The sequence below is a fragment of the Ptychodera flava genome, chromosome 15, assembly GCF_041260155.1.
Source record: "Ptychodera flava strain L36383 chromosome 15, AS_Pfla_20210202, whole genome shotgun sequence".
Classification (NCBI taxonomy): Eukaryota; Metazoa; Hemichordata; class Enteropneusta; family Ptychoderidae; genus Ptychodera; species Ptychodera flava.
In genome coordinates this window covers 8700893-8727532 of record NC_091942.1, presented here as the reverse complement: position 1 = coordinate 8727532, position 26640 = coordinate 8700893, and the positions used below count along the sequence as shown (strand labels likewise).

Sequence of the window (26640 nt, the reverse complement as noted above, 5' to 3'; positions counted from 1 at the left end):
GTACAGACTTATCATTAAAGTCACCTTTATGTACTTAAAAATACGCACATGCAGCAACATACAGCTCGATAAGAGACATAAAATGAACACGCAAGAAACGGTGTTCTCTTTTCAGCGTGATTGTTGTTCCTGAAAAGAACCGCTTTGTATGTGGTTCTGTAAAAGTTATGAATACTGTCACATTCAAAGTCTTCACACGTCGTTTGGAAGGCATTCAAACCTTAATCGTTTCTTCCTTCACAAATCGAAACTAAATATTTTCTCTCACATATTGAGGAATTATCCTCGGCATTGTGACTGGTTTGATAATTGCTGATATTCAGTTGAGATGACTGGGCTTGACATTTCAGCATCGATTACATCAACATCGCATTGTTTATATCATCCACACTCATTGACTCGATGGTGGCAATTGCAAGCAGAGTTCTCATCGGGGGACTGGTCAGCCACGAACACGATCGGAACTAATTTGGGATAATTTAATCCGTTAGTTCTTCAATATTATCAAAAACGTTAGGTGCTTTATAGCTGAAATGTGCAATATTACAAGTTTCCCACAAAAACAAGTGTACTGGAAAAAAAGAAAAGAAGAAAAGAAAAGCAGATGAGCCTACATTTGCAGATTAAATCAACATTACTATCCAATTATCCCAAATTAGTTCCAATCGTGTTGACTCATTAACTTTCTTTAACATGTATTTCAAAATACTTGCTGGTCATTTAATTTCCTTTTTTGAAGTTTTCTGCCTTACAATTGCTAATATTTCGCACGCTCATCTATTCTGTATCTATACTACGGACAACTTTTCCACCACGTCACAGTCATATGTCATTTGGATATTACAAATGGGTGTCACTGCTTTCGGATTTTAACGAACCCTATCCGAGGTAACTGGCCCTCCCTGTCTGTAACTTCTATCCAGTCCTTTACTGTAATAACCTCGGCCGCTGTATGTAGAATATGCAAACACACGTATCGCAGGCCAGCACTAAATGCATATGAAAGGCGCTGTTGAAGTCATAATGGTGATTTATAAGTATACATGGATCGATAAAGTAAATTTGAGTGAAAATGCGTCTGTTTCTTTCTTAAACTGCAGAACGTGAATCGTGAATCTTGAATTAGGCTTACCCCACAACGACGGCACCCAGTCACCTAGCGAAGACATCACAGTCGGCCAGACTTTTTGATTAGGGCACTATGAGGATTGTTCAGACACGGTCACTCCACAAACCCTGGTTCAGAGCTTGGCTTGAATCTTGCCAACCAACACTTCCGCAATATTCATGATATTCAGACAAAGGTGATAATCGGAAGCTCATTGTGTAAAAGATAGTTGATATTGCTCTGATAAGCCAAGGACTTGTATAGTATTTAACAAAGCCGCCAAGTGTTTGCCAACAAATAACGTCACTATAACGTTGCCTATTGTGCGCCCACGGCGCCGGACCTCTCGTTTGAACTCGAAATAAACACGATTGGAACTAATTGGGGATAATTGGATAGTGAAGTAATGTCGATATAATGTGCAATAATGTAACCTCATCTGCTTTGAATTAAGAAATATCCACTTATCTCAAATTAGTTCAAATCGTGTTAATAGGTAAGTGTCTTTCTTTGCAAGGGGAACCTTGAATATACTAACTTTTATAACTGACTTTTATAACCTGGCTGACTTCATGACGATTCAAAATTATATGTCATATTACCATATTAGCCCATTTCTGTACAACAGTTCAGGACATCTGGTTAAGCATAGAAAATGTGAAATACATTCACAGCTCATTCAAAATATACTGTATTCAAACTTTAAAATTGACTCTTTGAAATTCCTATCTAACAACTGACATGTCAACAATATGATTAAAACACTGATAGACTGTTGAATATATATATATATATATATATATATATATATATATATATATATATATATATATATATATATATATATATATATATATACATATAATTTATATCCACCTTTTGTTTTACCGTTGTCGCGCGGAGGGGGGGGGGTCACCCTGTTTTCGTAATTTGGAATGGGGGGTCACCCTGTTTTCAAAATTTGGAATAGAGGGGGTCAGTCACTTTTTGACGTCTGCAAAAAATAATCCACCGCCCCCCCAGGCCGACGAAACTGACCAGTCCCTTAGCACTATGGTCTGATCGCAGGTCAACGCTTGCCAACTCCGGGGTTAAACCATCCCGGTTTTAACCCCTGACCAGAGGTTTTTCGAAACAATGTACGCAAACACGATGGAAGTTGTCTATGGTTGACCGTTTTTTTGGATATCTTTCAATAAGTCGAACAATATCAGCAACTGCTCGTTTGCATCAATATCAGTGAAATAAGGTGAAAAGATAGTGACTGTGTCCCTTTAAGTATATACCCCGTATATCTCACCTGTGATCCATGCCAGAAAAAGAAATTGATAATTATAGTGTGTAAGTAACTGCAGTATTTCACCAATCACACCCAGCAAAAAATTTACCCATTCTAGGTAGGTCGGCTGAAAGGCAGTGATTTCCTAGTCTGAGATATCCAGCACATAGATTTCCACATAATGACATTACCATTGTGCTCTCTGTATGTTCTAGCTACTACCCTGTACATGTCAGACATACCTAGATACGATTATCCAAGATCAATTACTTATCTTACAACAAACGTTACCACACAAAGTTTACGACCAATTTCACTTGACTAGGACCATTGTCCCGCAACATGAGAGAGGTATGTTTCTCTTAAACATTCAATTTGTTTACCAAAGGGGTTTTCGATGTTGAGCGATAAAAAAATCCTTAAAAGATCAAGAACAAAATAAGAAACGAGTACAACCCTTTACATCACTAGACCACCCACGGCCTATGTGAAGTTCAATACAGGGTTGAAAAAATATATCGTATACGATGTGCGAACGAGCGGCAAAAAACTGTCATTGATACATGAATCCTTTGAACCTTGTATACAGAGACTGGAGCTTCTAGACAGAGTACCGACATTTGCTCTTTTGAACCGTTGTATTGGTGAACACGTAAACTCACGACGATTTTTGTCCAAACGGTGGACTTACCACCCTACTTTTTAGTATGTGTTTGATTTACGTCGGAAACTGCAGAAGTGTGAAACTAAGGTCAGACTAAACAAGCTAGTCCTAGGCTCACTATAACAAATATTAATATCGTAAAGCATTACAGCCAAATAAAGGGAATTCAAACGTAACTATGAAACGGCAAGGTTAATATACACAGGAGAACCCCCACGGCCCTGTGACATTCAAACACATGGTACACAGTTGTAAAAAGTCCTGTAACAGCCCTGTGGAGTGACAGACCCTGTACTAGTTTGTGAAAACTTTGTCTGTTGTTGTGTTTTGACAAACATTGCAGAGACATAGCTGTGATCCACAGGCATGTGCCACTGATGCGCATATCCCTGTGGAATGGCAGTGAATAATGGGCTGTTATAGGGATTTACTTTACATCTCAGTACTAGGATCTCTCATATCATTCACTGTCACAGCGTTATTTGCCACAACCCAGTACTAGCCTAGCACACATCACTGTACCAGCCTATTTTACAAAGTCAAGCAACACATCAATACACATCACTGTACCAGTCCTTTTTTTCACAGTTATGTAACACCTCAACACACATCACTTCACCAGCCATTTCTCTGCGTGCGAGGGCTAGGCTGTGTGTTACCGGAACCACGTTATGACCCCCTAGCACAGTAAATTTATCCAATGGTAGGCCCACTGTGTATTGATGCTGCCCCGGTGTACTTTTTGTACGAATTTGAAACTACTTGTATCGTGTCAGTTTGAAAATAAACCATGTTAACCAAGACGTCTTACTTCTTACAACTTTGTTTGATTTGCTGTGTGTTTTTACAGCACCAAATCTACGTTGCATACTTTGGAGTAAGGTGCATTGTGTGTTTGTTTGTTTTCTTCCAATCTTGAACTCCCCAACTTCCCCTATATGAAACACGAAAGTATGGTCGCCACAGTCAAACGGAACAGTCCAGATTAGCTTGCACAAATGTCGGAAATTAGGCACCAGGCCAGTGTCAATATCATGTCAGGCACATTCACCTGGGTTCAGTACGCGTCCAGTGACCAATGTTTATGTTCGGTGATGATGAGTCTGTGAAAGCATAGAAGCAGCGCGATTGTTCATTCAACTGACCAGGGGCAGGATATTGGATGCAAAGAAGACCAGTGTAGCTGCAATCCGTAGTAGCTCTGCATGGCATTGCTGCGAAAACGAGCCCTGCCACTCCTTGACGTATAGAGTAAGTTGGGATTGACTAAAAAGGGGAAAATATTGTTTTGCATGGGCCAATGGAAACGTCTATCTGGCTACCAAATTACGTAGTTGACTAGGGTGTGATGTGACAGTTTTGAAGAAATCGGGTATTTCATTTGTGAACAATGCTGGGGACAAAGGGAACAAAAACATGGCTATCTGGTATTTCACGATCCAGTCCAAATTGTTGCAATGACTGAAAGATGTGTATGTGCTGATTGTAGAGGATTAAAGTATACTACTTATCCATTGCATGTGGCCAACCTGTTCTGTAATCTATGACAGTGACTTGTTTTGAGGCATACAAATTGCATTCTTAGTTTAGATTATGAACATTATTCTGCTAGTTCAATTCAACATACCTGGAATTCGAAATTCCTGCGTAAAAATGCAGCGTACTACAGACATACATTCATGTGACTTTTCATGCACGCTAAAACAAGGTAGACCCGAAGAAGTCATTTTTGTAACATGGCATTGTCACATTTGGAGTTTCAAACGACACAAAAATACTAATAAGAAGAACGTAGCAAATATCAGGAAATGCTCTGTTGTTAGAAATTAGATTTTATTATATAAAAGTATAATAGTATAAGTACATTAAAGGTAACTGACATATCATATTTCAACGTGATAATTATAAAATTAATATCATACCATTTTCTTTATGGACAATAACAGCTATTATAAGGTATACGTGTTGATTTGTTGTTACATTGTTTCCGAAATAAATCATACTAATAACGTTGTCTGATTAGAACGGTAAAATACAGTTTTTGTGAAGAGGGGCCTTATGAAAGTAAAACGTTTGTAACAGATCACCCTACCATGCAAGTTGGAAAGAAGCAAAATGTAATTTATATCATGTAACAATGGGAAACAACACGGAAGATTCTGCATAGATAAATGAGTACTGATTATCAGGGATAAGGGAGCTTAACGTTGATTTTGAAATTTTACACACAAAGGTACATTTTCCTTTACTGTAAAAAAGATGGTAACTGTCAAAGATCATGCAAGTTACACCAGTGCATTCAAGTAAAATGAAAACAATACAGCCTGAAGGTGCTTGTTTTAATTCAAAATACATACACACATACAAACATAGTTAAAATGATGACATATCACTGTTATACACATTAATTATGTTATATATAATCATTTAATAGATACCATTGGTCATACAATGTATAATTATTATCAATGTTAAATGCCATATATTACATATAATCATTTTATCATATAACCATGCCCAAATCGATTTAATTCATCTTAGTGACGTTTAGCGTAAAATATCAGCTGTAATATTTCACGGTAAACGTCGAGATATGCACGATAAACGTCATCGGTATTGGAGTGTCCCCGAACTACATTTGCGGTTTGTTGGTAAACAACGTAAACAAACAAAATGGCTGACACTTTCCACCTGCAAAGCGATGTCTCCGACGTAAAGATTTGAAGGGCTTTTGGGAACACAGATATTTCGGGTTGCTAAATACGGTAATAATATGTTGAGTCTTGTTATGTTTCCCCTTGATTTTTTCTGTTAAAAGTTCTTGTATTTTTTGGACAAGCTCTAGCAAACATTCTCCCGTTCGCACGGCGCCGGCACGGTCTACCGAACAGGTAGTGAGCGCGTGGCGTGACGACGATGTCACACGCACGACAACTGTTGACATAACAACTCTCAGGGTAAACAAATTAAATGGCTGCCCCTCTCCGTGCAGTACGACGATCAAAATCAATCAGGAGAGCTTTAAAGCAGAGAACAATTTTGATTGGTTACGATTGTCATAGCATATTGCACCTTAAAAGGTTCCTCCAATATGTCGATTTTTGAATCCCGGTGTCTTTCTTCTTGGGTTTATTGAGATACGGAGGACTTGCAACGATGTCGCGCGTGATGTTGACTTATTTATATAGTTTATGAATGAAGCCTGTTCACATAAATATTCCGACATTTATGCGCAAGGCGTAATAAAGTAAAGGCTCAAAATTTAAGGTTTTTCGTACTATTAATAAAACTCTGGGCATGGGTATATGGTAAATCGGTTATTGCCCAATATCACCTGTTCCTTGTGTCGTATCAGCATTCGTGTCATTTGTGTTGCGTCAAACACGAGACGAAGTCGAGTGTCTGACATAGCACAAATGACACTCATGCTGATACGACACAGGAACAGACGATATTGGGCAATAACCTTTAAGAATACTATTGATTCCAAATGTACACGATCATTATATTCCATTGATTATACAAAAGTAAATAGGTATTTATACATGAGCTGTACATGGAACTAAACTCTTTTATACATATTACATTTACTTTCCCCAGTTCTACAAAATAAGGTAATGTGGATACATACAACGAAAACCTCACTGAAATGTTACTGGGGATCTCATTAGGAGATTAAAACTTTCAATGGGAAAAATGAAAGCATTTAGATTAATATGGAGTTAAAATAGTACGGATTAAAAACATTTATCACGAGTCAAGAACAGCATACACAATAATCTCAAAGTTACTAACTTTTTATACAGATTAAGCTTTGTGTCGAGCATGGAAATCAACTAGATTTTGAGGCTATGATTCACCAGGCTCTTTTCTGACTCGACATAGCTAGGAGATAAAATTTTGCACAGTTCATCTCCCAAGTTTTTTTATAAAGTTTTTGAAGGGTACTTCTTATGATAAGGCACGGTTTTACTGATCCTGATTGTTCTTTCGTCTTCTTGAACATATCATGATGACGATGAATATGATAAGGAGAACAGCTATTGCTGCAATAATCGCGATCCACCATGGTTCAAGAATCGCCTCCCGTGTGGGAATATTGCCTTCTTCAGCAAACTCTGGAGAGAGAGAGAGAGAGAGAGAGAGAGAGAGAGAGAGAGAGAGAGAGAGAGAGAGAGAGAGAAGTCAAGATTTTTCATTACCATAAAAACTCTCACGTGGGTTACAGAACTTGTGGACACATGATTTTATAACTTATGGGTAAAATTTACTGGTTATTCGTGTTCCTGCATTTCCACTTAATATTCATGAAAGGACGAACATTAACGACAACGTACAGTTGTTTTTCCGACGTATCTAAGGAAAGAAAGCATACTAAATACCTTCAATCAAGAAAAGGAAAATTAAAGTTTTTCTAAGGCAATCTGAAGGTTAAATTATTTAGTCGACCTGTATGTTCCGATGAAAAATATGAGATGACTAAACGAGAGAAAATTGACCAAGAAATTTACATAGGCCATCATCCCCATGGTAACACATCTGAAAGGGGTTATTTCTAGGAAAATACTGACGAAAAGTATCAATTGGATGATGTTTTTCGAACTACTGTTCATTTGTTATAAATGTTTCCTTAAAACAAGAAAATTGGCCTAAACAATTTAGTTTAACCTATGTCATTAAGTTATTACAAAGACCTTACATCAAAACTTTGCAAGCTATGCGACAAGAAGATTTTGATAATCAGTTTTAACCAATCAATGATTCAACCAAAAACGGGAGTATTGGCCAAACGTGTTTCATTTGCTAATTCCGTCATCATTTGAATGTACTGGAATACGGTCAGTCTTTGGTACGAATCTAACATAAAAGCGCGCAGTCATTGGCTTCCTAGAAAAGATGTTTACAAAATTATATAAAAGTGAGAAAAAACTTTACGTATTCAAGTTTTTCGCTAATCGGGTCGAATTTAGTGGAAGTATCTCTAGATGTACTTCTTTATTAGTTTTTTATTTCACCTGTCGCTCGTTAAAAGTTTTTGTTTGTTGTAAATTCAATGGGACAAAATCGATTAAATATCCCGCTTATAATCTGTGATTCAAGAAAATACCAAGGTGACTAGTTTAGGTTCAAGGTTTTGCAGTTGATGGATAGACAGTTAACCATACAAATATTCACATATTCATAAATAAACAAACTTACATCTACAGGCCTTTACGATGAACTATGATTGTTATGGATTTCTTTAAATTCAGCATACTCAAATAGACTTACCACCCTCACTAGCTAATTCACAGTTATCACCAACAAATCCTGTCTTGCACACACACATATAACGATTGATGTAGTCTACGCATGTTCCACCGTTCTTACACGGGTTACTGGCACACTCTGCAATGTCTGTAGGAAGAATTCAAAAGCAAGAAAGGTTGATACGCACATGAATTTTGAAGTTTTGAAGTATTGGTCATAGTGTGCTCTAGAAAAATATAAACTAATGTCTTTCACCTTGAAGTGGCATCAATAGTTACTGTATTTCGTCATGGAATAAAAGAAGAAATGACCTGAAATTTATCAAACTTGAAAAAATTAAAAATTACCTATAGTATCTTTTCTGTAGTTAACACTACCGGGAAAGGCAAATGCTGTTATAGTATTTCCCTTTACAAACCAGTCATTATCAATGACACTGCACCATCAAGATTGTAAAACACGACTGTTGGTGCGGAACTTTATTTCATATGTACATGCACAGGGCAATGAGTTTGAGCACCAGGGCGAGTGGCAAGAGCAGTGTATAAGTTTAAGTTCATGTGTGATGTAGTCCCATACTATCCTGGAGTCCCCTCAACCATGTGATGAATAAAGTGACATTTGCTAATTATGTTTCGTTTATTTCACCTGATTCGCTGCTATGTTCACAACAAGTCACCGACATCTTCACCAATAGAGTTTAATACAAACTGTGAAGATTTTAAGATCTTACTCCAACAAATACAACTCCGCATGACATTACAGAATGAATACATAAACCTCAGAGAGTTTGGTTGTGCAGATGGGAAATTGATAAACATCACCAATTTTAAGTGGTAACGATGGTGCTTAGGTCGACGTGCCCATTTTCGTATGTCTTGATTAGGGTAACAATGTTTGATATAATATAGCTAAGCGGTATATGAATGGAATGGGCCATACAATTGTTTGGCGGTGAGTGGTTGGAAGTTCAACAAGTAATAGTTGTCCTCGTGTCAGCATTTGGAGATTATTTTAGAACGCCTATTCAATAGTTTTGATAAGTCAGCAAAAGGATGAGATAGATTACACATTTAAATGTGCCCGAATAGCAATGGTTTGTTTGTTATTCGTGGCCCACAATGTAAGTAACAAGTTTTGAATTGTTACTTTAAGAATTGTCTTAAAATGTAACGATACAAGTAAGCCCTTATGTTTAGAAGTTGGTCAGGTTTTCTTCGCACACTTCGTAATTAAATGTCAAAACATTATTTTCATTACGTAAGTAGAACAATTCAGATATCGATTAGTCGTTAAACAATTTTTATCTATATAGATGGACTTGTTCCTTGACAAATTGTAATTTGTAACCATGAAGTGGTCATCTCCTGTCTACTTGGAACATTTTTCTAGATTTGGAATCTTGCATTGTTACAGCCTCTGGACAGATGAAGGTTATGAAAACTAATACTGGTAACCGATTGGCTTGTGTAACGTGCAGTGTTTTGAGGCCTTTTGGATTCATTAAAAAAATTAGCAAGCCATCTAGTTGTGAAATATCTTAGCTAGTATTTCTATTAATTGATAAACGCTGTCAAATCTACATATCATTTCGCATCTACCGTATCTGTCATCATGGTTTGCCTATGCAGCCATAAAGTGATTGCTCTGGGTGCTAGGCACCCATAAGCAACAATTTTGACTTTGTGGAGTCATTACCGTACTACTAGTAGTGTCACTAAACTTCAACAATAGACAACTGATAGAATAGCGAAAAGGTCTAAAATTACGCAAGGAACTTTACGCCAACTTTGACGATAAGTTAATTTAACAATATTTGTAATTGGCATGATAACTTTCTTAACAAAATGGCAAACTGCGGCCATATTTATTTTACTGCAAAATGTCTGACATGTATTTCGCCTTAGTTCATTGTTTTTACGCCTACTTTGAATAATCTCAATCATTTATGTTCATGTGATGGCTATTTTGACATGAAAGTTTTATAACAAAATGTCTTCTCTCCTACCACGTTTGATCATATGATTTCACAATTTGTGTCTCTATGTACCATAAATTACACCTTGTCCTGGAGTAGAGTTTGAATCAAATCAATTCAGGCTAATGTAAGTGATGACTCTGCATGGGTACTGACATTTGAAATCTACCAATCCACCTCGCCACATCTCAAAAACAAGTGAAAGCAAAGTTTTGTTGAAAGGTACCAAAATGAGGCCATACAACTGCAGATGTGAAATCATATGACATTCCAGGTCTGAAACGTCAGCAAATGATGTAGATTTGAGCTATATCTTTCCCTTGCTTTCTGTCCTATGTTTTACACAGAGATCAAGGATACCAAGAACATGTGCCGGTATTTACTTGCGGTGCAGCGTTCTCCTGTGAAGCCAGATATACATACACATCTGTAAGAACCCGGCGTGTTTACGCATGTTCCACTGTTGTGACACGGATTGAATGTCGAGCACTCATTGACGTCTGGAATTTGAAACAAACTTGTGGATATCATTCAATATGGCTATGAATATTACAAAAAAAAATTAAAAAAAGGTGGCGAACACATTTAACACATTTACCGTTGCAAAATGTATTGCTATAAACGTATGCTCTCAATATAGTTTATTAACAGTTTTGTTAACATTTCGTACCATATCTGATGTGAATATTATGTACTGAAAACGTTATTTTTGTTATAATGTTAGCCAGATTTCTCACTTGGAAATACTTGATACTAGTAAAATTATGTTAAACAAATTTAAAAATTCGAAATATAGCTATTAGGAAACCCTGTTGCCAAGATAATTCTGTGGTACACTTTATAGTGAAACCATTTGCATTGATATGAGTTTATTTACCTGCTTCACAGTTGTTTCCAGTGTATCCTGATACACATGTACAGGTGTATGAATCACCCGCTGAAGTACATGTACCTCCATACTGACAAGGGTTGTTTCTGCATGGGTTGACAGCTGATGAAATAAAACAACACGGTATTAATTGTGTACAAAAATAGTTTTACATTCCTCAACACTAAATAATCAAACTGTAGAGTTTAAAATTAAGTCTACATGTGGCGTTATTTATGTGTGAAAATTCTGATGTAAGAAGTCTTCTTCAAGATGCAGATCATGCAGATTCTTGATGCAATTGAGTATTTGGACAGTTTCTGTTTACAGTTTGAGAGTTCAAGCTGATGGTGGGATTCCTCCTACCACCAACTGAAAATCATTGTGCAGTTGACAGCACAAGAATACTTATTCGGAATTGTTGTTGTGCTGTAATGGGTAATTAAATTCATAGATTTCACCGATAGTATATTGACAATGCTTAGGTCCAGTCCAGTCTGACTACTTTTATTGGAAATAACAACATACTCAGTTTAAAAGTATGATTTTACATAGACTTACCTGTATTGCAGGTGATGCCAGTGAAATCTGACGTACACTCACAGATGTACATACCGATGGCATTCCGACAGATCCCATCGTTTTGACATGGATTACTGGCACACTGGTCAATAGCTAGCAAAGGATGAAAAGCCAAATCTCAAACACCTTATAAAGTTTTTGGAAAGTCAAAGACAAAAGATTTTTGGGCATTCCAGCTTTATCTTTGATGCTTTAACAGAGCATGATATTAGTTTATTCTGAGAGATCCCATGACAAACTCATAGTATCTAAACTGAGGTATTGCTGATCGGAAAAAATGTTACAATGGACACCTAAATCAATTTCATAATATTTTTCTTAATGTTGTTTTGAAATGCGTGCTCTTGTCTGTTTTAATGAGAACAAATGTTAATGTGAACTAAGTTTAAATTGACTGACCCGTCTGACAATGGGTTCCCGTGAAACCGGACATACACTGGCATTTGAAACTTCCAATTTGATTCTGGCACACTCCGCCATTCATGCACAATCCAACAGTTGCACACTCATCTATGTCTGCCCGGAGGAACAGAAGAAACAATTATGCTTTGCACATATGAATAAAAATTTTCGATTAGACTGAGTAATTATGCAGCTAAATCCCCCCCCAAAAAAAACAAATTAAAAAATGAAAAATCTAATACATATTGAATTTCAGCTGATTTAACTCAATAAATGTGACTATGGAAGCCAGTGATTTTCTTATTTTTTAAAGCAATGTTGTTAAGTTGTCTACATGGTAACCTTATAACAAAGAATTCAATCTACAATGTATTTTTCCTAAAGTCAAACAAAGACATCGACAACACTTTTAATATTTGAAAAGAACATTGATTTTTGTTGCTGTTATGCTGAACATACTGGCTTGGACACCATTTTTGAATGCTGTAAGATGTTCCTACCATAACAATTGATGTCTTACACTCGTCAATGAATGTAATCGTAAAACACAAACAAATCATTCAAAATACCTAATGTACAGTCACTTCCCCACCATCCTCGTGCACACTGGCAAATCTGACCATCTATCGTTCCACCATTCTGACAACTTTTGGCACCTATATTGAGAGATGTCAACATTTACTACACATACATTATAGGTTAATGTAATATGGATGCTCTTACTTAAGTGTGGAAGCGTAATGTTTTTGGAAACCGTACTTCGCCAAACGTATATTGGAGTAATCACTAATACATACTATCAGATATTACTTATTTTTTTATTGAACATAAGCATTATTAACTTACAGCTGATCAGTATGTTGAGTAGTTTTGGAATACTAGAATGTAATTGAGCAACAGCCATATATCTGACAGTACATGTGCTTTTCCAAATGTAATTGTAAAATATATCCAAATTATGTACGAATTGAAGATCTGAGGACTCATACAGTTTCTAGTAAACCTACCAGGTATTGTACAATCCTCCCCTCCATATCCGTCTGAACAATGACAATAGTATCCACCCATAATATTGACACAGACACTATTATTGCTACATGGAGCCAATGAAATGCACTCATCGATATCTAAACGCAAGAAAAGATGAAGTTTGTTTTTTAGTAAAAGACAAATGCAAAATAACATTGTGTCAAGACACACTATACATATGCGTCTGATCGTTCTCCAGTTATCAGCATACTGACAACAACGGATATTATTGACATATTTTGATCAAAGTGCTTTTGAGTTACACAAATTAAGTATATTGTCTATAACATGAACACCTCAATGTAATCCTGCTCTCTTCCCCAACAACTTACCTGTTTCGCAGTTAATTCCTGTAAATCCATCGGTGCAGTTACATGTGTAGTTGTTTTCAGTCGCTCTACAAATGCCTCCATTCTGGCATGGATAGTCTGAACACCGGTCCGCTGCAAAATCAAGAAGGTTAAAAGACAAACATTGTAGGCTAAAAGTCACGACAGGAAGTAGTGGTAAGTGGACGGATAGGAAATTAACCGAAATCTACAGGGTTTTAAAACTTACAATTGAATTAAAAGTTTCCAAAGACATACTGTAAACCGATTGATTAAAGAAACAATTGATAGCAATAGCGGGACTTGATATCATAATGTAGTTACAGCCAGAGATACATTTGTTATTTGTCTACCTATGAGCACCTACCCAACTACGTGTAAGTAACAGTGATATTCACTTTTATAAGTTTATATTTTGGATGACCTCTGCAATGGTAGGACAGCGTAGAAGTAACGCTTATTGTAAAACATGAGACAATTGATTCCCACTGATCTCATGCATATTGGTTGAAATGCCATCAACAGAAACAAGATACCGACAGTTCACGGGAGCAAATATGTTATGATAAAACATTGGGAAAGAGATATTGAGAATGTCTGTACTTTTGCTACATTACATGACAGTACACAATGAATTACAGATTAAATCTCACGCTGTTGTGCTTGTGGCAACATGTAGTGATCAATAGGTACATGTGACTGAGGCCAATAAAGAAGAAGCATAAATACTCACCCAAATGACAATATTTTCCAGTGTAACCCCACAAACACCTGCACATGTATCCGCCCATTAGATTCACACACGTTCCGCCATTCTTACAAGGATCGTCTAACCCAAGACACTCGTTCACATCTTGTACATGAAATACAAACAAACCACGATGTAGACAATAACTGATAGATGGCCAGATTATAACTACAAATGGCAACGGAAGTGTACTGGTTTTAAATTTATATAAAGATAATAAAAACAGATGTGTATAGGTTTTAAAAATACATTAAAGAGGCAGTGAACGTATAGATGGTGATGTAATAGTGAGGCTCATTTTGTAGAAGGTATAGAGGGGAAGTAGTGAGGCTCATTTTGTAGAAGGTATAGCTGGGTAGTAGTGAGGCTCATTTTGTAGAAGGTATAGAGGGGTAGTAGTGAGGCTCATTTTGTAGAAGGTATAGAAGGGTAGTAGTGAGGCTCATTTTGTAGAAGGTATAGAGGGTAGTAATGAGGCTCATTTTGTAGAAGGTATAGAGGGGTAGTAGCAAGAGACTTTACTGTCTTTTTGTAGCAAAATTGGCTGCCATCATGGTTATATTCAAGATCGAATCATAACTTTTTGTTGGAACAGATATACACCTTAAAGGTGATTTCAATATTAGCATGAAATGTTTTTCATTTGCATCCACTGTCAGGCAAATTGCTGGCCCACACGATGCATCAATAGTTGGTGTGTTTATTCCTACTGGCATTTTGGCAGATCTCGTTGAATTGCCTGAAAACTTAAACTAAAACTGTTTTACATAAAAACACAGGAATCTTCTCTAAAACAAACAAACAAGGCAAATCATAACTTCTCAGATTAACCTCTGTGTTTGATAGCCCCTGAAAGTAAAAAATAACATTTCGATTGTCTGCTGAATTGAGGCCACATTTTTCAAATAATCTGAATAATCGCCAAGGATGCATACATTCATTGAAACATTTCTGCTCTACGATTGCACTTTCTTACCGTATGAGCGAGTCCCCTCAATACAAAGTATATTGGAACAAATGATGGCTATAACGTACTAGTCTAGACATGTTAATCTTTCTGTATGAAATCGTTATTGTAATTCTAATCCTGAACCCGTGAGGCATGAGAATAATTAATTACAGCATGAGTTGCACATTAATAGTTATCTATAATTACAGCTGGAAAAGTAACCGGTGTGATGAGTTATCTTAGATAGATAACACTTGCCATCGATTTATTTATTAGCAATACAATGTAATTTAATGTTGAAAAAATCTGAGGACATGGATGGAATCATGTGTCTTTAATGACAACTTATCACCGATAGTGCATTCGATAGGAATCACATAATGTTTTCATATTATTAGAACAAACACTTGAAAATATATAAATGAAAATGCAGAAGTAACCATTATTCAGATCGATGGGTGATGGTGGGCAACGATAAGATAAAACTGGATAAAACCACTTGATTTTTCGAAATATCCCTCTTGCAGATCTAATACAATTTTAATGGAAGGGAGGGAAAACACGTCCTAGTGGATGAATATAGGAAATACATACATTATTGTATGCATTTCGTACACCTTAACATGATGTCTCTGTTAGCTTTTTTTCACGGATCACTGTAGTACATAACAAGGCAGCTTTTTTCAGAGTGTAGTTGTTTCACTGCATTTTGTGATGATCGAAAAGCCTAAATACGTAATATTCCACTGGTACACGACAGACATTTTAATATGCTTAAAAACACCAATAACATGATTTTTAGCTCGGTTATTTAACCAATCTTTTTGAGATTGGGAATTTAGCCCTGCGGTTTTGTCTGTGGCTTCTCCGCTAGGTGACTGGGTACCGTACGTTGTGAGTTCGACCCCTGTGGAAACCACCATATTTTCTTCACGTATATCTCAATTGGATGGTTACTTGCAAGATTCCATCGATGAAACAAAATATGGCGGGAAATAGTTAAACATTTTTACCGTTGCAACAGTACTCAGAAGATTCCATCCCTGAAACAGAATTTGATGGGGAAAAAGTTCAACATTTTAACGTAGTAACAGTAAATCAAGGGCAACCTCACCTTCAGTGCAGTCTAATCCTGCCCATGCTTCAGTACAAACACACTGATCACCGACAAGCAGGGCACCATTCTGACAAGATTTTACATCTGGCAGTAGAGACAGAAAAGGAGGGATTGTGGTTACAAAGAATTTTTACAATCTAGCTCAGTTACTGAACCACTCTATTCAAACATAGCGACTAAGTGAAGCAGTTTTGACTGTGATGTCCTTGCTAGATGACTAGGTCCCCTTTATTGTTACTTTGAATCCGATTGTTACATTGCCATATTTATTCCTTGGTTGATAGTTCTGCTGGTGGATAGACTGTCCCTTAGGCAAACACGTCATTGAAAATGACATAGTCCCCACTTGTAATAGGAGTATTAGTCTTAATGGGGCAGGGAAATGTAGTCATTAAGAAGTATCACTGGAGTGTATGTTTTGATATCTATGGGCACATAGGTCTATGTCGTTGTTCCCAATTTGAAACACATGAGGCATGTCTAAGTTATGGTTCTAATCGGGAAAAAAGATCAGACCTCTAGCTGTATTGGCAAGCCAACAAATACATATGCGCATAATAAATGAGGTACAAGATGTGACATCTTAAGGTCTAATATCCTATCAAAATTGAAGGGTATAGAACTTGTGGTTACTGAGTTATGCATATATATGTATAATCAAGGTCAAGGGTCATCGAGGTCACGTGACATTTTGTCAAAAAAATTGTATTGCTAAGTTATCCCTATATACCAAAAATCAGACCTCTAGCTCTATTGGCTCGCTCAGAATTAGATATGCGCATAATTAATGAGGTACAATATGTGGCGTCATAATGTGTCCCATCATACCATACATGAAGGGTGTAGCACTTGTGGTTACTGAGTTATGGACAAATATGTATATTTGAGGTCAAAGGTCACCGAGGTCACATGACATTTATTCACAAAAAATTGTATTGCTAAGTTATCCCTATGTACTAAAAATCAGACCTCTAGCTGTATTGCCTCACTCAAAATTAGATATGTGCATAATTAATGAGGTACAATATGTGGCATCATAAGGTGTCCCATCATACCATACATGAAGGGTGTAGCACTTGTGGTTACTGAGTTATAGACAAATAAGTATATTTTAGGTCAAAGGTCACTGAGGTCACGTGACATTTGGTCAAAAAATTGTATTGCTAAGTTATCCATATACCAAAAATCTTTATTTTTCTTGGCCTTATACGTGGGAGTCTATGGAGAACTGCCTTATACATGGGAGTCTATGGAGAACTGCCTTATACATGGGAGTCTATGGAGGTGTAAACTAAAAAGTCCTCTAACACGGCCAAATTTGATTGCATTGTGAAACAAATCAACGTGCATCTGTATGGGGTAGGGTACTATCCTTGTGCAAAGTTTGAAAGAAATTGACCGGGGCATATCTGAGATATCTGCGTGAATGGACGGACCACACAGATGGACGGACGGACTGATGGACGGACGGACAGACAAGACCAAATCTATAAGTCCCCCCGGACGGTGTCCGTTGGGACTAATAAAGCCCAGTTCAGCTGTGTATTCATTGATTTGCTTTTACGTTTGGGTACAATGTATCATGTGTATGATAGCAGGAATAGATGTGCGAGTGTGCCATGAATTCTACCGCATGTGGAGGTAACATTGTCAGAAAAAAATTGGTAAGACCTTACTTTTTCATTTGGATCATTGAACTTGTTTTGATGTCACATTGATCATTGAACCACTCGTTTTAAGAGTAGGAATTTGGGTGGGCGGTTTTGACAATTGCGTCTTTGCTAGGTGACTAGATGCTGTATGTTATGAGTTTGAATCCGATCCAGAAATTACTTAACATCACAGTGAAAATATGTCTTTGCTCTCTACACACTTATCATGTTGTTCCTAACTTGTTGTCCTAAAACATATATTAACACTGATTGTTAATCTATCTGCCTTTCCGCATCTCTATTACTAAGCCATATGTTTCTCTCAGTGCCTAAAAATATGGCTTTCCCGCATTGCAGATAAAACGAAGCACCAAATTTAGCTGTTTGTAATCTTCTACATTATGAATAACAAAGAATATCCAGTCGTTTGAAAAAAAGCTGAGCTGCTGACATTATCGTGCAAAACCAACAATATTGTAGTACAAATTATCATCACACAGTTGTCATCAAGGATTTACCTTAAAGCCCCAGGCTGTAATTTTTAGCATTATTTTTTTTTTACACTTATTATTAACCACCCACGGGGACTCTATATGTAGTTTTGAACAAGATAATAATTACACTTCGATTAAATGTTTGCGATCAAATGTTTAAATCGCAGCCCCATGCGGAAAAAAGCAAAAAACCGTGGATACAGTGCACATCTGCAATGAAATCTCAACATAAACTGCATAGAGTAGTAAAATGTTGACACTGCATGTTCTGTTTCCTTTGTAATATTACCAAATTTTGAAAAATGCGGGAAATCGAAATGACGGTAAAAATTTGAATTTACTTGCCAAACGTTTCACAAGGAATGGTTTCCCAAAACAGTTAAAACCCATATTCCTTCAGAGGCTAGGATTTAGAGAAAACTAGGAGATAAATAGGAAGATATTTTGAGGTCAACATATTTCAAAAGTTATAACTAGTGGGGCTTTAAAGATATGCCAGTTTTCCCTTCTTATCTTGCATCACTGTAGTTTGACAGAAAAACCATAAATACGTTCATTAGGGCACACGATTTGTTTTCAACTACCAAATTCAAAATTTGACCATTCAGACCAGTCAGTGTCCAGTCTACAGGCCCTGTACAATTCTTACTCTAATTATTCTTGTATAGTCCCACCTCCCATTTCATGGGCCCTATCTTCTCCTCTGTCATACTCTTACGTCAGGCTCAATTGTGTGAAGGCTTGGCTAGAGTAAATTACTGGTTTTCTCATTCACACGAACACCAACATATCCACAGCTTTGCTCTCAGGCTTCCCAAGGTATATGACACTTCTGCATGTGGCGCATAATCTGTCTCCATCCCACTATAATAAGCACTTCTCCTTAACCTGACAGTGTTGTCCAGGTTTAGCTTCTTGAACCGGTTTCCAGTTTTCAGTTCTCTTAAACCATGTACCGGTAAACCTCTTCAGACTGCAAATTTTCTTTATCATGTATCAGCCAATGTAATGGCTCAACACACATGGAAGGTTATCTATCGTCCATTAACCTTCCGGTCATCCAGATACAAGCATTATCCAGCATCATTGATCAACCAAGCAAGAAACCTCTCCATTCCATTATTATACAGCTTCAGACGAGCACTATTCATCTTCTCTGCCCATAAGGCCTTTACATGTATGTTGAATTTCTTACTCTTTGCTTATAGCATTATAGGATTCCTAGTTTATATCCAGGCAGCCAATAATAGCCTGCTTTATCTCTCCATGAATCCTGAAAGTCCACAGCCACTTTTAACACATCCTGTATGTTTCAGTTCATCATGAGTATGCTGTGAAAGTACACAGTACTTCTTCACAGCACATGATGTAACTTCAATCAGAAAGCACACTGTTTCACTTTATTCCCAGGTTCACCCTACTTTACAGGCATTCAGAATCATATTCTAGTCGTCAATACATATCACAAATCTTTAAATCCTCAGGGAACATCTTAAAGGCTTAGTTCCACATGCTGAGCCCTGTGGTGAGCATGACAGGTTTAGACCTGACCATTGGACTCCTGCATCAATCACTCCCGAATGGAGTAAGCTTAAGAATATTCTGGAATACATCTTCAAGAACACTCAGATCACACTTACTTTCACAACAATTTCATGAAAGGGGATCTCAACATAGGTAAGCCCATGTTCCATTGCCCAATGATCTCTGCCGGCCTTCTGTGTACGATGTAGTGGGACTTCATAAGTGCACTTCTTCCTCATCCTTTCACCCATGCCAGGTGTCACCATGATTAATTATTACACAGCTTACCTCCAGCTGACTGGCATACTTATTATATACCTTAAACCCACTTCAGAGTCTTCTGTCTTTGTCCCACTTCCACAGTGGCATGCAGCTGCCACCATTTATTTTCATTGTCAGGGTCTGCTCCTCACAGCTCGGACACCTACCATTCTGTGATACACTGGCTCTGTAGAGTATCATTCCTGTACACGTTTTTACAGACAGTCAGGTACCATGGTTCAGCGGAAATCTCGTACTTCATCGCATTTAATGACCTGTCCGTGAATGACCTCTAGCTTTTTCTTCAACTGTTCAGGTATTCTGAAAAAGGTGTGAAATGGAGTATCACTGCATTCCCACTCAGCCAGATCTTATATACTGGTATGTTGCAGCCGTCTTTACACACTAAGTGGAAGATCTTCAAGTCGATCTGCTTCTGGTACATGGCTACAAACATTGCCAGTCTTTCTCTCATCACCAGTAAACTGGCATGTTCACTCTTAAGACGAGATTGCCTGTCATATTTATAATTGCTCTTGACTCTTGCTCTTAGGTTTCATCATCATGTACAGATCACCTCACAGCAATGTGGTTGGTTACCTTGTGTCCTTGTGTTAGCATCGTTCTGTAGTGTTTGCTGTGTTGTTATGGAGTGTCCCATGTACTTCCTGGATACCGTTGTGGTAACTACTCATTTAAAGTGCTTGTACCTGGTATCTAATTCGATCAAAACTAAAAAGGCAAAGACAGAAGGCAGGCCTAGTTCACCCAAGAAACAAGCACTACTTCAAACAATGCGTGTCTGTTTGGCTTCGAATGCCGGCTTGTAACATTCAGTTTTAAGGTGACGTTTTGACGGTCGCTGGTGTGAACCAAAGTCTCTTCTTTTGTAAATTCGTTCTTAACACAACATTCTGAATAATATAGAACATATCATCTGTTCACTAATAGGGTTTGTGAACCATGTAACACATGCGATTAGAGGGACTGTTTACAATTCCGAGCACGCACAGCATACGCTAAGCTATGTTGTATTATTCGTGATGTGCAATGGTTGGTACAACACAACTGGTTTGCCGTGGGGTGGCCTTAGGCCCATTGCTGAAGTGTCGGGTAGTCGGAGAGTCGTTGAAAATTCTTTCGGTTGTGGTTGGGAGAGCAACAATTAATGTCAGTTATTAGCAGATTATACACAAAATAATCCATATTCTCATTGTTATACTTCAATCAATTTTTTTGAAACCGTTGTGTACTGATAACTTTTTCTACATCATCATTGCCAACTGACTCAAGATAAGCCTATTCATTTCATCCCCTTTCCTCTTTTTAAATGCTATTGATATTTCTCAAAATTTAATCGATATATCAGTAAATCAACCACATCAACATTCTCCTCGAAATTGTTGATATTTACAACATCACTATTGAACGTTCCAATTTTCTTGATGGTTTTCGTTAGGGAGTCAATATTAAAAATTTCGCCAGTGTCCTCGTTATATGAGGCTAACGCAAGGACACAAGGCGACCAATCTCATTGCCTTGAGGTGAACACTACATCATAACGAGACCTAACAGAAAGGGTCAAGCCAATCAGTGAGCTGTAAGCGGACTTTCGAAGACTGCAAAAACCAATTATTGTTATCGGTAAATATGTCTCGGACCGTACTTATGAAACAGTACGAATGGAAAAGAGGTATTTCCAGATGAGTGGATCATGGATCATGGATACAGAATATGCCTTTTACCTAGGTGACCAGAAGGTTGAAGGACAATGTCCTGCATATGTGTGTGGAACTTTGACTGTTGCTGATACAATATGGAAACTAGAGAAAAGGCAAGGTCAGAAAAGGTGTACATTACTTTACATGAGAAGTGTCATGGCAATACTACACTAGATAAAGTGAAAGGAAATAGAAGGTGACCAAATGTGAACTGGATATCACAGAAACATGTCGATGAGATGGAAGAAGAAGAAGAGGAGTTTAATACAGTAGGACGGAGTGAAAGAATATACCGCATGCACAGGCACTACATACAACGGGAATACTGGGATCACAGCTGTTCACATGTGGGTGATAATGTAGATAAGAAAGACAGAAATTTACTGTGGCCATGCCCTCATAGAAGTTGGCCTGATGCAATAATACAGGGAGAGGAGCAATCTGATTAAAATCAGATGTAGAGTACGGCGACGTCTTCTTATGCGTACGTGGTATTCTCTCGCTGTCGCCTCTCACTACATCTGACCAACTCCCATGGAAGGTCACGTTCAAATCTCGAACTCTGGCCAGAACAGCCGACCTATCAGAAAGCGCCTTACAGAGAACAATAGGTATGACACGCAAGCATGCATATCATGAAAATCAAAATGCCATTAATGAAAGTGTGTAACCGAGCCATCCACCCAGTTGTAAACACTGGCGCACGGTGAATTTTAGAATCGCTTGTCTGTAATTTTAATGGTGAAACATGCCTTTTTATTAATAACTGTGCAAACAGAATCATGTGGACAAACTGTGAAACCAGGCCTGCGTACAATGCTGTATGTTCCCGGAGGCATTATATACGGCCTCTCATTACAGCCGTGCCAATCCTCATAGGAATACACAGCGACATCGGTCCTGCTTTGGACCGCGCACAAAAAGCTACCTTTTCTGATAGCTCTGCATGGCAGGGCTGTGTGTCACTGGCGTTTACGGCCTCGAACGCCGGTAACACACAGCCCTGCCATGCAGAGCTACCTTTTCTGACTACCTTCGGTCGAATAACTCATTAGATATCGCCATTGGATACGTTCTTCAAGATTATGGCCGGTTCCTGGACAACCGACCGACTGTGAATCGCTGGTAAACTATTAACGGTAACCACAAATTGACATCAGCCACATGCCGCACAGTGTGTACAACTTGTTTTGCTTTCCATTAAACCTACGCTTTACTCCTGTCAAACAATCACCTAAAAAGTTATTCATCCAACGATCAAAGTCGTCATTACTGCCAATTTGTACCTCTCGATCGTACGCTCGACTCGCGATCTGCAGAAACGCTGAGGTCGACCAATTTGTTTTTCAGAGTGGAACGTCTTCTCGTTGTTTTCTGAATGTTCAACAAAATAACATCAAAAAACTAAAATTGGCATGCGTATAAAAGCATCTGTTGACTGTGAAGAGAAATATTACGCAATCATAAAAGTGGCCGACCTCTCCCACTGGCTGATATGGTTGGCGCGGGCTCTGGCCTAGCCCTGCATACAGGTCTGTGCGTTCCCGGCGTTATACGGCCTCCACACACAGACCTGTATGCAGGGCTAGCTATAGCTCTGCATGGCAGGGCTGTGTGTGGTGGGAGGCCGTATAACGCAGGTAACACACAGCCCTGCCATGCAGAGCTAGGCTAGCTAGCACTGGCCGAGCTGTCAACTGACCAACCTCTCTGGTTCAAATTTTGTTGCAGTCTGTGAGTGAGCGATTGAGTGACTCGGGTAGGCATAAATCGGAATCGAGCTGCTTTCGGCCGAAAGTAGTTAGAAAAGGTCGTTTTTCGTGTGCGGTCCAAATTGGGACTGATAGATAGCAGGATAGATAGCAAAACACCGGGAACACACAGCATCGTACGCAGGGGCAGTGAGCAGCGCCCAGTGAACGACTTTAGCTGCTCAGCTCTACTGTTACTTATACACTCCAGTGCAATGTGTACAAGCACAGGCGCTCCTTAGCTGGGTAGTCTGCTAAGTAGATCGATTTCGGATCGATTTATTGATCCTGTAGTCGATATGCCCGCCACTGCAATCAAAAGCAGGCATAGCGACTACGGGATCAATAAATCGATCCGAAAATCATCTATTAAGCAGACTCACCCAGCTAAGGAGCGCCTGTGTGTACAAGACAGCCAAGCGGCCACAAATTTCTAGACTGAAATTTGAAAGTGCGTCGTGTTGTGTACTTGTCGCTGTAGATTTGAACAACGATCGGATGTTTACATGGATAAAAGCAAGGGAACACGACATCGCATCGACGCACTCGACCTCGCGATCGCGTAACGTGCAATCTGATTGGCTGCTTCAGAGCATGAGATTTGAACGCAACCTTCTATGGGAGTTGGTCAGATGTAGTGAGAGGCGACAGCAAGAGAAAACCGCGCAAGTACAGAGACGTCGCCGTACTCTACATCTGATTTTAATCAGATTGGGAGAGGAGATGATAGGAACCATGATATGGAAGGTGGCACTATCAAGGACTAGTAGGAGAACAACTGTATAAGGCCTTTGGACTGGATAAAGTCCCAGTGTGAAATGTGATTTAAAACTTGGTAGTTGAAAAACAATACCATGCCTCTTTGAGATATTAATGCATTTTGTCGTAAACTAGAGTAACGCAAACTAAGAAGGGCAAATAAGCTTGCCTTAAGGCAAATCCCAGACATTGTTTGTGTCATGACAACTCGTACTAAAAAATTTTAAGATTTGCCCTAGAATGTCAGAGGCTCATTTTTTCAAATCGATGAATGTTACTGGTTTCAAAACAATGGACATTACTAGTGTATTTCAGGCTGTGAAAAATAAAAAGCGGATTCATGACATGCAAGAATATTTGGTTCTTCAGTTCATTTGTGACCTAGCAAACAGGCATGTTTACCAGACTGAGAGAAATATTCCAAAGATACCAGCATACCTCTATTGAGCCCTGCATACACAGTAATTTCACCAGAACAGGTCAGGTGATATTATGAAAATTATATACAAATGAACACGCAGTCATTGTGAGCAAGTTCAAACTCGTCAAGTATCCCTTTCCTCAGAAAAGGTTCAATCTGTTCAGGTATCTTTCTCGAGGTCTAGCTTGAACCGACTTTATGATATTTTATTGTCGGAGAAAGTAGCTTTTTCTACTATGCACCTGTTTGCGCCTGTCACAGTGTAATCAATATTGTTCTTTTTAAGTATTATGAAGTTCATATTAGTGATGGTGATGTGTCATCAATGATTACTTGATACTGTGCCAAATTTGAAAAAAATAATAATAGGTATGTCTATTTGCAACGTCTCAGGACAGGAGAATATGATACCCAAAAGTGACTATGTAAGACTGGGATATCATCTCGTAAAAACCTTGACTTGCCTGTGCACTCAATACTACTTTACCTTTTGCCAACCTCTTAGTGAAATTGGCCATGACATGCTATATTTTTTTAATTCTGGCAATCAACAGTAATATTATCCGACTTTTCTAAGAATTGAAACTCACTGGCATCAGAGCAGTCAATACCACCAAGTCCCGCTGGACATAAACAGCAATAGCCACCATTGGTATTTTGGCATACGCCATTATTCTGACATTTCAGTCCTGCTGCACACTCATCCAGATCTGGTGAAAAGGTATAAAGATGATTCCGACATAAAAAATAGGGTTTGAAATAATTTTCACAGAAAATACACAGTGAGTGATGCAATTTTACACAGCTAGTTGCAACTTTATATGCTGTGAATATAGTTCAGGGACAAAGTATGACTCCTGGACATATCCTTCAATAGACACATTTATTCACTAAAATATCAAAAGTAGCTATGTTGCAATATCATACAATGATCTTAGAAACTGCAAACTGCAAAGAAAATACGATAGCAAAACAAAGGGATACATGTTGTAACCACCATATCCTAAACACTCCTCTATACTATTTGAAACTAAAAATCGTATTTACAACTTACCATTTGACAATTTTCTCCTGTATATCCGGATTTGCAGACACAGTTAAATCCACCAATCACATTTTCACAAGTTCCTTCATTCATGCAGATATATACTGATAAACACTCATCAACATCTTGACAGGAAAATATGCAAAAAGTAAGATATTGCATTGAAAATAATTGAAAATTGATGTAGCACCTACTTTCTACCATATTGAGCTGGTGGTGGTCTGTACGATTTTTTTCACTAAACAGTACTTGTTTTCCTTCCTTATTGTGCCTCAAAGATTGCAGAACACTCCAGCTCATTCCTTATGTGAATGGTAAATCTGTCGTGATGTCCGCTATGTTAAAGGTCATAGTTGCTAAAAAGCTGTGAAAGTGAATCCTTAAAGTTCAAATTCCTTCTATTCTTCAGTATTTGTTTAAGGCATATATTTAGTCGCATTTAAGTTGTTTTGAATTTATTACCTTCTGAACAGGTAACACCATACCACTGTGGTGGACAAATGCATGTTGAACCAACAGCCGTGCCCCAATTTTGACAGTCTATACCTGAAACATCAATAACAGCAATATTATCAGCTGTTTTTTGTGCAGAAATCAAAACAATGACAATTTACAGGTTTGTGTTACCTGGGCAGTGAAAAGAGAAGCCTGTAAAGGTATATGAATCGTTCGATACAAAAACTTGAGTCAGTATCATCAATTAGTAACT

The 26640-nt window shown here is 38.0% G+C and overlaps 2 protein-coding genes across 2 annotated transcripts in view; both read right to left on the bottom strand.

Annotated features, from left to right (window-relative positions):
* The window catches only part of LOC139152237 (neurogenic locus notch homolog protein 1-like), a 191826-nt gene that overhangs the window by 120904 nt on the left and 44282 nt on the right, over positions 1–26640 (bottom strand). The gene's annotated exons all lie outside the window — the stretch shown is intronic.
* Positions 4861–26135, bottom strand: LOC139152203 (fibropellin-1-like). Its single transcript, XM_070725345.1, has 13 exons — positions 26126–26135; positions 25477–25596; positions 16301–16387; positions 14223–14342; positions 13493–13603; positions 13139–13258; positions 12701–12787; positions 12129–12245; positions 11709–11822; positions 11157–11270; positions 10663–10779; positions 8323–8448; positions 4861–7169 (listed from the first exon to the last, which is right to left on the bottom strand). Exons 1-13 carry the CDS (start codon positions 26133–26135, stop codon positions 7021–7023), a joined length of 1392 nt encoding a protein of 463 aa, XP_070581446.1. The 3' UTR covers positions 4861–7020.

Coding starts and splice junctions, on each gene's coding strand:
- LOC139152203 (XM_070725345.1), bottom strand. Junction 11,271..11,708: donor TGGCATCACCTGCAATACAG/GTAAGTCTATGT, acceptor TTATTTCATCAG/CTGTCAACCCATGCAGAAAC. Junction 7,170..8,322: donor TGAATTAGCTAGTGAGGGTG/GTAAGTCTATTT, acceptor CTCTCTCTCCAG/AGTTTGCTGAAGAAGGCAAT.